We start from the raw sequence: 14,505 nt of genomic DNA on the forward strand, positions 1-14,505 counted from the left end.
AAGTAGTCCACAGATCAGGGTCTGGATCAATGAGGTCCATGTCCAGGCACAGGCATGGTTGTGACAGAGCTGTAAACAGGCACACCTCCAATCAAACCAGCTCAGACTGGTACTGAGCGGAGCAGAAGCGGGGCTACAGGACTCCTGGGCAGGGATGTAGGTTAACGTCACAGGTGAGATCACTGAGGCATGCTAGTGCTCACAGGACGCTATGAGCTAAAATTTGACCAATTCTTGGAAAATGTGGAATTGGAAAGTCTGATTCAGAAAAGTACGCTGCAAAAAGAGAGAAAAGCTGCGTGTTAAGCTGATCATCATGCGTGTATTCCTAGGACAAAGAGAAGTTCTATTAAGCAGCAAATCTTGCTGACAACTTTTCTTAGAATTGGAGCTGACCAATTATACAGGAACCAATCTGCATGGCCTTCTTTTAGGGGTACGTGCAGCACACTGCCTTTAATTTGAAAGGCCCTGTTGCCTCAGCCTCTTCGCCCATTTGCCTTCTGCCAGCCTTAACATTGTCGCCACAGACTCCTCTGAAATTCCTTCTTTACTTCTTTATTCTCTACTTTCATTCCATTTCTGAGATCTCCATTCTTTCATGCAAAGAGTCAGGAGAGTGATGTTGAAAGACATTCCAAGCTTGTAAGAGCATGTGCCGTCTCAGTCTTTTGTATCTGCTCTGTTCTCTCATCTGTACATTACAACCTCACAGCAGACATGAGCCATGCTTCAAAGCTAGAGCTAAGAAGACACTGGTACATCGCCGGTACATATTAAGTGAATGTGTCTTGCAAGGTAGAAAGAACTGGTCAGGAAGGACCCTAGCAGAGGAGAATTAGGCCTTTATCTGTAGAAGTTTACATTAAGGACTTTGAGCAGGCTCAAGGGCTGTGAAATTGTTACTCACTTTTTCTGATCGTGATTTGTATCTGAACGTTTAATTAGACAGCTGCAAGAGAGCATGCTCAATAGTTGCCAATAGGAAAATCATAACAAATTGACTATTACCTGGAAGGCCTAATTAATAGAATTTGCATGGTACATATAAAAGAAGAGGGAAAAATTAGCAAGGTGAAGGAACTGCCTTGCTGTATTAGGACTTCTCTACTCTCTTGGGAAAGCATTCTGGCTGTTTTGTTTGAGAGTAAGAGGCTAGGACAACAGCTATTGTATGAGTTAAATTGTCTGCTTTTGTTTTTGCTCTCTGTGCATTGCAGACCTACTCTGAAACAAACCATGAGAGTTGTGGAACTGGATAACTGAATTGCCTTCTGAAGTTTTGGAAACTTATTTTTTCAGTGATGTTTTTAAATACTTATATACTCAAGTAATGTTTGGTGGTAAAATTAGTAACAAGAATGTCAAATCGTGGACTGAAAGTAACGCTGGATAATACAAGAAATAATTTTAAAAGTGAAAGCGTGGAAAAAGATTCTTCACATTCCACAAAGCATAATGCTTTTAGCCAATGTTTTATTGTTATTTTCCATTAATTGTATGGAAGGTGTTTGAATGTTAGTATTTTCTTTGTTGTTTTCTGTAGGATTTTGGGCCCGTGAAATAGGCAAAATGATTGGCCTGCAGCACCCTGTCATACCTGTCCATCATCAGTATGTTGTGACATCAACTGTCCCTGAAGTGAAAGCCCTAAAAACAGAATTGCCTGTGATTCGTGACTTAGAAGGATCATTTTATCTAAGGCAAGAAAGAGATGGTCTTTTATTTGGTCCATATGAAAGTCAGGAGAAGATGAAGCTGCAGGACTCTTGGGTCACAAATGGAGTCCCACCAGGTAACTGAAAATATTAGATCTTTAGATTTGATACTGACAGGGGCTTTCAATGTTTTGACTGCTCTCTCAGAAGTAATGTGTGTTTTCAAATAGGAGCAGAGATGAAGCAAAGAAATGTTTTAATCAAAATACTGCTTTCAGATGTAAGTGGAAGAGAGCTATAGATTTGAATTTTTTGTATGAAAGTATCACAAACTTGCCATACTGCTGGTTATTATAAAAAAAAAATAACCGTGTTACATTTAAGCTCCATGTTTCTATTAACTTCTTCACAGAAATTTATCTTAAGTCAGTGTATTGATGTTTAAAAAAAAAAAAACAACACAGAAGGTGTTTCCTAAGGAAGGGAATTTAAAATTGCTGGGCTTTGAATGACATTGTCTCAGCTTCCCAAGCTTATTGCCTCCACTAGCGACAAGTCCTTCTACAGAGTGATGTTTAGTATCTTAGAGCACAGACTAAAAACTGAATTATATTGAGGAATTTAGTAAATGCCATGGAAGTCATAAGCTGACCCCAGCAGTATGTTTTTTTCTCTCTTCAACTTGTTGCCATAACGAGAAAAATAAATTGATCTTCTTAACAGAGAAGGAAGTTTTCTGTCTTCCTCCATTTCTTTTCTACTTCTTTGTTGAATTTTCATGACCTTAGGGTTAAACAAATATGCATAAAAGACAGTGTAGCTGCAGTGACAGTAAACTTGATCCTGCAATTAACTAGGGGTTTACACACAGTTTTTCTCATGTAGTGTGGTAAAAGTTTGAACATACTGATAAAAAAATGAATTTTATATATCTAGATTGCGTAATTCTAATTAAAGTTTTTCAGTGTAATTAACAAGTACATAATGATATTCCTGCAGGTTTTGGAAAAGAACTTTTTGAGTCTGATTTAGACAGAATAATGGAATATATTGAGGCTGCTATGGAAATGGTTCCAGTTCTGAAACAAGCAAACATCATAAACACAGTTGCAGGTCCTATCACTTATTCTCCAGACATTCTTCCTATGGTGGGACCACATCAAGGCGTCAGAAATTACTGGGTAGCTATTGGGTTTGGGTGAGTAAATTTGTTGTGACAAATTTTGCCCATCATATTGTTAAAATAATAGCTAGCTTGAGCTTTGCAAAATCTCTTTTTTTTTTTTTTTTTATATATTAGGAACTTAACCTTCTCTCCTTCATCTTACAACTAACATTTTTTTTCAGTTTGTTTCCTCCTTTATTCGGAATCTATCCAATACCTGTGATATTTCATGAAGCAGCAGGAAGTGAGTACTAGTTGGTACTGTCTGCTCAGCAAGTTAAAGCCATGAAAGTGCTGAATTCTCCAGTTTGTTTTATGCATCGCTTTGTATTATGTTGCGTTCATAAATTGTTTGTTACATGCTGAAAATGGTATCACTAAAGTTGAGGTTATTGTGCTGAGGTTAATGTGACAACAAAAATGAGTGTTTTACTGGTGTTTCTTCTCTTCTGTCCACTGTGATATCTTCTTTGAGTGTGATATGCATTTAATACAGTCCGGCTGCACTGAAGTCAGTGATGAAACTCCTACTGACTTATCTTTAATTGTCTTAGCTTGCCTGTTGTCTTAAGATTGATAGAAAGAACTGAATGCAATTCCAGGTGCATGTTATTGAACACGTTCTGTTTACATTGCTTTTCTAATTGCCTAATTTGCTGTTCAAAATCCAGCTAAGCTTTTTCTAGTGTTCTTTCTGTCCAAACCAAACAAACCCTTAGATCGTAAGATAAGGCAGTATCACTGACTTGCTTTCTGAGGCCCTCAAAATAAAAGGGTTTGGTAATTTTGCAATGATTCATTGTGAAAGGTGTTCACCTTTGCTGCTTGGATTAAAAAAAAGAACCAACAAAACTGTTATCTTTCAGTAACATTTGCAGAACTTACAGTTACAAAAGTGGTTTGCCTAGTCCGAGTTCAATGGGAAGACTGTTTAAGTTCATTACTATGCTGCCAGACTTTGGAGCCTCTTTTCCTTCACTTGCATCAGTGGGAGCAGAATCAACGTTCCATACAGTAATAACTGGAAACCAGTTTGTATGCTTAAGTTTCTTAAAAAACCTTATTTCAGGAATTTGATTAATCTCTAAACGTATAGACACAGGTTGCAATTATAATGCTGTGAGCGGATTACTTTGCTTTTCAGGGACTTTTGACTTGTTCTGCACTTCTGGGTCACAGCGGTGTTTCTGCCAGTGTTGTAATCTTTTGTGTGCATTAGCAAATCCTTATCTCACAGTCAGCTGGAGTGGACATTGTGACAGAGGACTTAGTGCTGTTAGTTTAGAGGATTTTTATTATCTAAAATTAGCAGCATGCTAGGCATTTTAATGTGCAAAGAGGTTAATAAGTATAGTTAGCAGGGCATATAGCACTATTTATTATTAAGGTTGCTCAATGCTTCCCGACTGTTTTCAGTTATTTATAGCTTTGAAATTCTTAACAAGAGGCTAGCATTCTATTCAGGGAAGTTGGCATCAGGGCAGTATAACTACTCAAAATAATGAGTATATTGTAAGGGATGTTGTTTTGCCATGTTAAGCTTTTTTGGTGGAAGTCTTTCTTTCAAAGAGCTCCAGTGTTCCTTTTTGCTGAGAATGAACTTCACATTCATTTTGGCAGCAGTGACCTTTCTCATAGAAGATGTATCTTTGTGCCATTCTTCAAAAAGTCTATAGATGAGGACCAGCCTTTATAAAAGTAATGGCTAATGAACACTTAACAGAGACTCACTTGATTTTCTCAAATTCTATCCAGATCTATTGTACAGCCAGAGACTGAGTTTTCCTGCAGAAAAAGAAATATTCAGGGTAAAAAAATGGCTAAACCTGGGATGAAGTAACTAGAAGAGGGACCACTGTGTTCAGGGACTTGGATTTCCTAGGAAAATGACTGGAATGAAAAACTTCAAAAATCAGAGAGAAGGGATCAAGCATGGGATCATGGCTGGGACCAAGCAAGGGATCAAGTATGACACTTGCTGGTGGAATAGGACATAGATGGTGGAGAAGATTGCATAGAGCACAGTATCATTGGCAGGAACTGAAAGAAAACAAAACAGAATGGCATGTTGTGTTCTCTAAGGCAGGTTTCTCTAACTCTCCACATGAAGACTGGAACTCCTAAGCTGTACCAGTCTTTACAAATATACCATGCTGTCACTGCAAGCTATAGCAGAACAAAGATTTATTAACACAATCAGCTCTCCTTATCTGAGTTGATGAGGGGTTTGGACATCCTACGAAATTTAACATCACTGATGGTGTAAACTCTGCTGAGAGCACCGTAGATAGTGAGCTGTATGTGCTCAATGGTGGAGAGCTCTGCAGAATGCAGAAACCAGTCAGCCCAGGCGCAGATTTGTACCTGTCATAGAAACTCCACACTGCATGGCTGCTATGTGGACGGTCTTGCACATGGAAGTACTGTGCCATTATCTCAGCAGTCATTAGCTGAAGATAAAAAGGTTTCACTGCATTTGAGTTGTTGCCATCCATAGTGTGCTTTGTGCTGCATATCCCCTGCTTCTGGCTGCACTGAATGGTGCAGGGAAACTTGAGATGGCTGTAACTCCTTCTGGAGCTATGTTTACAAAACTGAAACCCATGAATACGTAGCAGCTGGCTAACTAAATCAACAGAAGAATTGACTAGCTATTCAGCAGTACTTAGAGAGTGGCTGTTTACAAGCTGTCATCCTTACCATATCAGCTGTGTGATATGAACTTCTGCCGTGAATCTGAAGATTTCTGATGAATATGCTAAAGGAGTATGTTCATGTACTCAATTGATATTTGTTTTATTAAAACACACAAACAAAACACATCCCTATAACAACAACAGCACTCTGTCAAAGTAATCTCAAGGAGGCTCAGGCATTCTACACCTAGAAAGTGCCAGGACTAAGGATAGAACTAAGTCTTCTTACGCATATGCAATAGGATCAATGTTATTTATTTTTCAGAATATCTTTATCTTTTTAATGCAGGACATAGAATTCAGAATGCAAAATTTATGAATGGCAATTCAGGTTTATTTTAGCTTCACTATTCAGTGTGATTCTATGAATTGTTGCATGCTAATTTTGTCTTGGTTTTGCACAGGTTTGTTATTTCTTCAAGATTTTTTCTGTTCTACTCATTGGAGCATTCCATAAATAACTCAAGAATTTGTTTTCATTGGCCGTCTATACAGAAGGATAGTAGAGTACTTTCTGAGACATGGGAAAATTTCTAACAAAATAACTCTATGTCCTGATGTTTCACACACTTACTAGATAGAAGCAGGAAAGGCTTTTGCTACACACTGGTAGAAAAAAATTTCTACATGTGTATTTGTTTAGCAGAAATTTTCTGGAACCGTTTGTCTTTGTAGTATTGGAGTATGGAAGGGGCAAATCAAGTAAGAAAAGACAGCTCTCAGTTCTGGCACCACTCAAAGAAGTCTCCTACCTTTATCCTCCATTTCCCCAAATTCTCTGATTTTCTGTGGAGCAATGTAATAGGTATTGCTATTATTTAAATTTATTTAAGGCTGTCTTGATAATATTATCTCTTAACTTCTGCTGCTGTTCTTGTCTCTGTAATGTAAATATTCACCGTAGCTGTTAGAATGTGCTAGTCTGGTTTTCAATTCTGAGTCTGGTTTAATCAAATTTGATTGTAAAAGATGTACTTTATGGCTAGAAAGTGTATTTAATAGGTATCATTTAATTGAGAACTTTATTTAGTGTTAAATGTTAACATTCCTGGAAAAGACTATTAAATTCTGAACTTCAGATAAAGAAATATTTTTCTGTAGTCTAAGCACCACAATTGCCATATATCAGTGGAGTTTTGCTACTGATGGTGCAGTAGAAGTATCTGTCCGTAAAGAACGTAAAAACGAGAAAACAAGACAAAATGGAACAAACAACCAAAAGGAAGAATGAGGGGATATTCTCATTATGTGCTGGTATTGTAGGATAATATGTGCTAGTATTGACTGGAAAAAAAAAAAATAATTTGGCTCTGCAGGGCTCTTTGTTTTTTTTTAAAGGTATGGAATTATACATGCTGGTGGCATAGGAAAGTACCTGAGTGACTGGATCCTTGAAGGGGAGCCTCCATTTGACCTGATAGAATTAGATCCTAATCGCTATGGAAAGTGGACCACTACAGAATACACAGCAGCCAAAGCAAGAGAATCTTACGGTTTTAATAACATTAGTAAGAAAATATTTTTAATTGTACTTATATTCTGAAAATTAATTCCAACAAAGCCTGCCTCTAGATTTCTGTTTACATACACATTTTTATATATTCTGTCCTGTGACGTAGAGTTTATTCTTTCTTCCCTAGTTATTTACCCTAAAGAAGAAAGATTTGCTGGGAGACCAACAGAGAGGACTAGTGGGCTGTATGATTTGCTGAAAACAAAATGTTCAATGGGCTTTCATGCAGGATGGGAACAACCTCATTGGTTCTACAAACCTGGAGATGAGACTGGATACAAGTAAATTAAAGATTTTGTTCGTTTTTGTTTTTGTCTGATAAATTGTCAGCAAGGGCCAGATGACTTAGATTTAAAGGCGAGTGTACATCTATCACTTGTTTCAGCTAAAAGATGTCTACTAGGTTGATTTTCTATTTTTTTTTTTCTGTAAATTTACACATGACAGACTCATACGTTCTTCCAACGCTTCAGCAGTTCACAGTTTGCTCTGCAAAGTGGTTGATAAAATATCAACCCGTATCTTTCTCTGTTGTTAAAGGATTTAATAATTAAGCTATGTTAGACCAAGCAAAATATTGGGTAAGGTACCTACAATTAGGAATCTCTATCTCTTATTAAACTGAAGAAACTGAAGACTAACTACATTTTGTTGCAAAGAATACAAAATGGCTAGATTCTGTGTCAAGTGTATGAATGCTCTGTTTTAGACCCAGTTTTCGGCGCACAAATTGGTTTGACCCAGTGGGACGTGAGTATAAACAGGTTATGGAAAAAGTTGGTGTGATTGACCTGTCACCATTTGGCAAGTTTAAAGTGAAAGGCACTGATTCTGTTAAGCTGCTGGATCATCTGTTTGCAAATGTTGTTCCAAAGGTAAATGGAATGGTGATAACCGTTTTAATCTGAGATACAGACGTGTTTCAGAAATGGAAAATGTGGCATAATATTGTCATAATATCTTTCAGATACCAAGTACTCAAGTCCTTTGAAGAAATTCCATTGTTAGGAGCAGGAACAGTGGAGTTTGTACTATAGTAGCTTTAAGATGTATCTTTTGACAGAAGTTATTGAGTGGCTGAGTTGTTGATGTTACAAGAGATCCCATTGTTGTCATCTTGTCCAAACTTCTACTAAAGGAGGTCATCTAGAGCTGATTGCCCAGGACTGTGTCCAGATGGGTTTTGAATATCTCTGAAGACGGAGACTCCAAAAGCTTTCTGGGCAGTCCATTCCAGTGCTTTGTCACCCTCACATTAAAAAAGTATTTTCTCAGTTCTGTGTTTCAAATCCTGATCTGAAGAAGACCTGGACTTCGTTTACAGTAATAGTTGAATAACTTGGAAGCTGCTTGCCTAAGATGCAGCTTCAGGTAGCAGAGGATAGCAATGGGATGTGTTCTTGCCAGACCACTGCTGGATTTTGTATTTTTTCTGAATCTCCAAGTGAACATTTTGTTTTGCTTTTAAATGTATCTCATGCTTGTTTTCCACACATCTCATAATGTGACTGTGTTTTATATCTGGCTGCCTAGAGCAGGCAGGGTTGCAAATATTCAAGATGTTCAGCTTTCAAACTCCTACCTGTCCTCCCTCCACAATTCTGAATCTGCTCACAGATTCTCAGAATACAAAAAATGGCATACTGGCAAACTATCTCAGGTTTCTTATTATTGGTCTTCAGTTTGTGGTAGTACTCCTTCAGTCCCTTTTGTCTTCCTGCTTTGTCAGCCATTCTCATCTAATGTCTAACTGCAGAGATACAGCACCAGTCAGTGGTATATGAGATCCCTTTTTATGTCAACTCTATGACTCAATGTTTTGGGTCAAAAGGTACATCCTGTTCTTTTCTGAAGTGCTACGGCTGTATGGTTCTGTTATTCCAGGATGCAATTTCACTTTTTTTTTTTTTTCTTTTTTTTTTTTTTTTTTTTTTGCTATAGATTATTATTTTTATCTACTTTAGACAGCAGAAGGAGACATGGGGAGAGTACTAAGTACACTAAGTACACAGAAACTATAGTCACAGAGGTAGAAAAGGTAGAAGCCTTCTCAGAGCTCAGAGCTAGCTGAGCCTGTACACGAGAAAGATGTCCCATAAATTTGAGAGAGAAGATCCTAAACTGCCATAAAATCATATATTTTACTGTATTAAATAGATTAAATGTTTTCTCTCCAGCTTCGTGTAGAGGTGATGTGACTATCAACAGCTGGTATTGCTAACACTTACTGAATGTATTTATGTTTTGAAGTTAAAGCAACATTAAATGGGAAATTAGGAAGACAAAAGTGAATAGTTTCTGTAGGGTTTAGAAGAGTGCTGAGGGGAAAAAGAGAGCAAAACAAAGAAAACAGCGTATGAGTGCACTTAAAAGTCTAGTTTTCACAAGAGTTGATTATTTAAGCTGTCTGGTATCATTCATGCTTGTCTGTGTCATGAAGTAATGCAGTGAAGTTACCAGAGACTCACTTGTACCAAAACTAGATTGAATGAGACTAGCATCAGACTGTGGAAATGCAACTGCGTACCTGTAATGTGCTGTTGACTGTCTTCATGTAGTATGATGTTGAAAAAGAATGCCAGTATCTGCAATATTTTTACTTTTTTTGTTCAGAAGACTGGAATCTAGGTACTGTCTGGGTAATTGATAAGGTTCTTATGAAAGCAGAATGAAATAAGAGAAAATTCCTTCTCTGGAATCAGACAAGAGCAGCGGCTCTGGCACGTTTAAATTTTTCTTTGCATAGGTAGTATCTGTATGAACACAATATGTGTTATGGTCATGGCTAAATACCTGTTGAAATTTTGCTTTTAGGGAAAACATTTATATACACAATGATCCAGATGAACAGTGATGTAGATTCATGGTAGGGAACTGAATAGATTATGAAAAAGGTGAATACATCAAGGCACAAAAACATAAGCAAATTCAGTGATTTTTTTTCTTCAAATTAAGAGACAAAGGATATGTCATCCTTTTGGGTTTCACAAATGTTGTTCACATGATTGAAAAAGAAAATTTACATCAATGTTCTGTACAAGGTTTTTTTTTTTAATTCTGATGATCAGCAAACAAACTGAAATTCATTGGATCTGTTTGCATTTAAATGCATCCTTGATGACGTCATACACAGCCAGAAAATATTTACAAACATCTTTATTTATCTGATTTCTATGAAAAAAATATGGAATTTCGCCTGTAAATATTAAGCATGGCTGATTCTCTCCTGTTAAATCATAGCAGAACAAACATCAAAAGTTATTAAGTAAATACGTATTTCCACATAATGATCATAATAATCTTTAATAATGATTAAGAATGCAGAGGTTTTACTTTGCATCCCGACTAACTAGAAATTGTACTCTGTAGGTTGGTTCCACAAATATAAGTCACATGTTGACACCCAGAGGAAAAGTTTATGCTGAGCTAACAGTGTCTCAACTGTATCCGGGTGAATTTATGCTTGTAACAGGCTCAGGATCAGAACTTCATGATCTGAGGTAAACTTATTTTTGATATTGTAAGTACATAATGCCATACAATCACATTAATGTAAAAATCTTTTTAATAAGTTCCAAATTCTTAATGATTATTCAACAACCATTTCACTAGTTTCAAGATAATTCTACTTATTCATTGATCTTGGTTTCTTAGAAACTTGGTTTAACTGAATCCTGAAATGTAAGCAGTTGAATTTTGGGTTTAATGTTGGTGTAAAAGGTGGATAATTTACTGACAGTTATGTAATATACTTTAATCTAAGTAGTTCTTGTTTTGTTGTTGAACATGTCTGTATTTGGCACTGTACGATGGAACACAGCATGGTTGTTCCTTTCCAGTGTTTTCTCTTACGTAAAAAAGAGAACTGACTTTTAACATGCACGACCCCAGAGGCACTGACCTGGCTAATACAGATGAGTTGTATTCTTTCTGAAACTATGATAATGTCTTCTGCTTTGGGCTCTGGAGCCACAAAGGGAAGTGAAAGAAAAGAGGTAGAAGCAGTTGCAGGTTGACTCCCTTTTTTTCAGTAAGATGCATTGGACTTTTTTTCAATAAGATACATGTTTATGGTGTTATCAGTGGCTGTACACTCATAATATGAAAAAAAAGATTTTTTCTTACCTGTAATTTCTGACAAATCAGTTCTTCAGAATGAATCAATGAGATGAAAGGTGAAATTTACTACCCTTGCACATGATGCACAATGCAGTTTCATAACAGCCCCATGCTTGTAAAAAAGGACAGGCCTAATGTATTTACTTTTAAAAAATTTGTGCAATGCTTTTTGGTACTCCCTTGGGCCTGAGATCTTTAAACACTGTTTAACAAAATATAATTTCTAAGATTTTAAATACACCCCTTTCATTTACTTTGTGAACTTCCTGAAAGATTTACGCAGCTTTAGTTTTTAATTAGAGCAAGACTGCAAGCCAAACTTGCTGCCAGTACTTTAAACACTGCATTCAGGAAGCAACAATAACATTTGTACATTTACGTTAGCACAGAAATTTATGCTGAGGTTCCTGATGTTCATTTCATTTGATGCTTATTCCTTTTGAATGCTGAGATTTTATTAACACTTTCTGAATCCGAAGGCAGGTCAGTGTTCAGTCTTAGAATATCACTTCTTTTCTTACCTGTCAGCATGGATTTGCCAAGAAGTCATGCTTGATCAAACTGATATGTTCCTATGATGAAATGATTAGCTTGGCAGGTAGAGTAGGTCTTGTCCACCTGATCTTCAGTATGAACTTTGACACTGTCACCCACAAGATCCCAGGGTTAGTGCTGGTCCAGACCCATATGAAACATCTTCTTCATTAGTGATCTGAATGATAGGGCAGAGTGCACCCTCAGCAGGTTTGCAGGTAGGAGTAACCGATTTTCCAGGAGACTGTGGTGCCCACCAGAGAGACCTCAACAGGTTAAGCAAATGGAATCTTGTGAATTTCAGCAAGATGCTGGAGGCCACCTAGGAAGAAAGCAGCTTGGCAGAAAAGGATCTCGGGATCTAGGTGGACATCAGGTTGAACATGAGGCTTGCAGCTAAGAAAGCTAGCATATCCTGGGCAGTAGTATCACTGGCTTGTTGAAGGAGGTAGTCCTTCCCTTCAGCACTGGTAGGGCCATATATGAAATAGTGTGACTAGTTCTGGGCTCTCCAGTGGAAGAGAGACATAGTTATATTGGACAGAATTCAATAAAGGGCCATTAAGTTGATGAAGGGACTTGAAGCTTCTCTCCTAGGTGGGAATGCTGAGTGAGATGGGACTGTTCAGCCTGAATATGAGAAGGCTTAAAGGGAAACTTAGCAATGTGTATATAAATATCTTAAGAGAAGATGCAAAGAGGACAGAGCCAGGGTGTTTTTAGTGGTGCTGTGTCAGAACAAGGGACAGTAGATGCATACTGTAACACAGGAAATTCTGTCTGAACATCAGGGAACAACAGTTACTTTACTGTGTGACAGAACAATAGAATCACAGAATCACAGAATGGCCAGGGTTGGAAGGGACCTCAAGGATCATGAATCTCCAACCCCCCTTGCCACATGCAGGGCCACCAACCTCCATGTTTAATGCTAAACCAGGCTGCCCAGGGCCCCATCCAACCTGGCCTTGAATACCTCCAAGGATGGGGCATCCACAACCCTTCTGGGCAGCCTGTTCCAGCACCTCACCACTCTCTGGGTAAAGAATTTCCCCTTGATGTTTCCCCTTGATGTCCGACCTAAATCTCCCCTCCCTCAACTTAAAACCATTTCCTCTTGTCCTACACATATCAACCCTTTCAAAGAGTTGATTCCCCTCCCCTCAGGTTGAGGTTGCCTGTATAGGACAGGTTGCCTGTAGAATCTTCTCCTTGGAGGTCTTCAGGAGACACCTGGTCATGGTTCTGGGCACCCTGCTCTGGGTGACTCTGCTTGGGCAGGGATGGAAGCAGATAGACCTAGAGTTCTTTACCAACCTCACATTCTGGGATTCTGTGAAATATTCTGTGGAATAGATTTCAATCTATCCAAAGTCTCTCACTTTCTTCACGGTACCTCAGACACTTGTGTTCTTTTACCAGTTACCTCATCAGAAATTGAGCAGTAAGAAAAAAACTGTTCATTTTTAATCTTGATATGGATCAATTATATTTTGATACATAAAGTAAACATCATTCTTGTGCTTTTCATGCAGATGGATAGAAGAGGAGGTAGTGAGAGGTGGATACAAAGTTGAAATAGAAAACGTGACAGATGAGATGGGAGTGCTTGGTGTGGCAGGCCCATATGCACGACAGGTCCTCCAGAAATTGACAGCTGAGGATCTGAGTGATGGCTCATTTAAATTTCTCCAGTCTAGACATTTGAAACTCTCCGATATTGCTGTTACTGCCATAAGGATATCATACACAGGTGAGTGATAGAGAAGTAAGACTCCGTAAGAGGCAAAAAATAATAAAATTAGTATAATCAAAAGTATACTGAATAATAAATCTCACTATGTGTTCTTAAGTAGGTTCACCACCCCTTTTTTAATGTGTGAGGAAACCCAGTGCATTGATTTTTCAGATGTGATCTGGTCACGGTCGGTTCCAAATTTTCCAAGATCCTCTTCTCTAGAATACCCTGTGGTGTAAATATTTATTTTACAGAACAAAAGGGCAGTTCTGATAACCTCTGTGGTATTTGCTGCAAAACCAACGTCAGGAATTGGTTTTGGATTACCGTATATTTTTTGCCAAGTGCTTTTAAAATACAGCACTGAAATTTGGAATATTTGCTTTTCTGAGTTACTTATATTTCTTTTTTATATTAATCTCCATTGCAATAGAATGAATTCAGAGCATTCTGAAGCAGCTGAAATCACTGAAATTCATATTCTCTTTCTAGTGTGCAAAGTATGAACTAACATTTTCACTTTTTGCCCATTTACACTGTTACATGAGCTATTCACTTGCTGATTCATCATCTGCTTGTAATGTCTTAAGCTTCGTCCCTAAGTGCGACTTCGTTACCTGATCTTTTCTTGCCAATTTTTTTTGGACCTTTTTTCCCCAACTTAGATATCAGTTAACAGTTTAGATTAGAATAATATTACCACTATTTAAGATCTAGGGCATGAATCCTCATGTGGTTCTTGCAGGAAATTTGACTTTCTGTATGATAGCAGAATTGACCCTATAACATGAATTTATGGTGTTGCTCCTCACTTTTTATCAATGAACAGAGTGCATTTACCTGCATTGTTTCAGTGTTGAGTTGATGGAAATGCTAATCTTGTTTGTCAAACAGGTGAATTGGGATGGGAACTGTATCACAGAAAAGAAGATTCCGTAGCTCTTTACAATGCAATCATGGATGCTGGCCAAAAAGAGGAAATTGACAACTTTGGAACATACGCTCTGAATGCTTTAAGGCTAGAAAAGGGTTTCCGAGCCTGGGGGGCAGAGGTCAGGAAGTAAAACTTTTTTATTTTTCTT

General features: G+C 37.8%; 1 protein-coding gene across 1 annotated transcript in view; it reads left to right on the forward strand.

The window, feature by feature from the left end:
- DMGDH (dimethylglycine dehydrogenase) overlaps window positions 1–14,505 on the forward strand; it is a 46,487-nt gene that overhangs the window by 15,934 nt on the left and 16,048 nt on the right. The window contains exons 6-13 of the mRNA XM_048932399.1: window positions 1,547–1,795; window positions 2,658–2,856; window positions 6,858–7,027; window positions 7,160–7,313; window positions 7,742–7,907; window positions 10,402–10,532; window positions 13,221–13,438; window positions 14,318–14,475. Of these exons, the coding sequence (XP_048788356.1) occupies window positions 1,547–1,795; window positions 2,658–2,856; window positions 6,858–7,027; window positions 7,160–7,313; window positions 7,742–7,907; window positions 10,402–10,532; window positions 13,221–13,438; window positions 14,318–14,475 (1,445 nt within the window). The remainder of the gene's footprint in view (window positions 1–1,546; window positions 1,796–2,657; window positions 2,857–6,857; window positions 7,028–7,159; window positions 7,314–7,741; window positions 7,908–10,401; window positions 10,533–13,220; window positions 13,439–14,317; window positions 14,476–14,505) is intronic.

Source organism: Lagopus muta, chromosome Z (assembly GCF_023343835.1).
Source record: "Lagopus muta isolate bLagMut1 chromosome Z, bLagMut1 primary, whole genome shotgun sequence".
Classification (NCBI taxonomy): Eukaryota; Metazoa; Chordata; class Aves; order Galliformes; family Phasianidae; genus Lagopus; species Lagopus muta.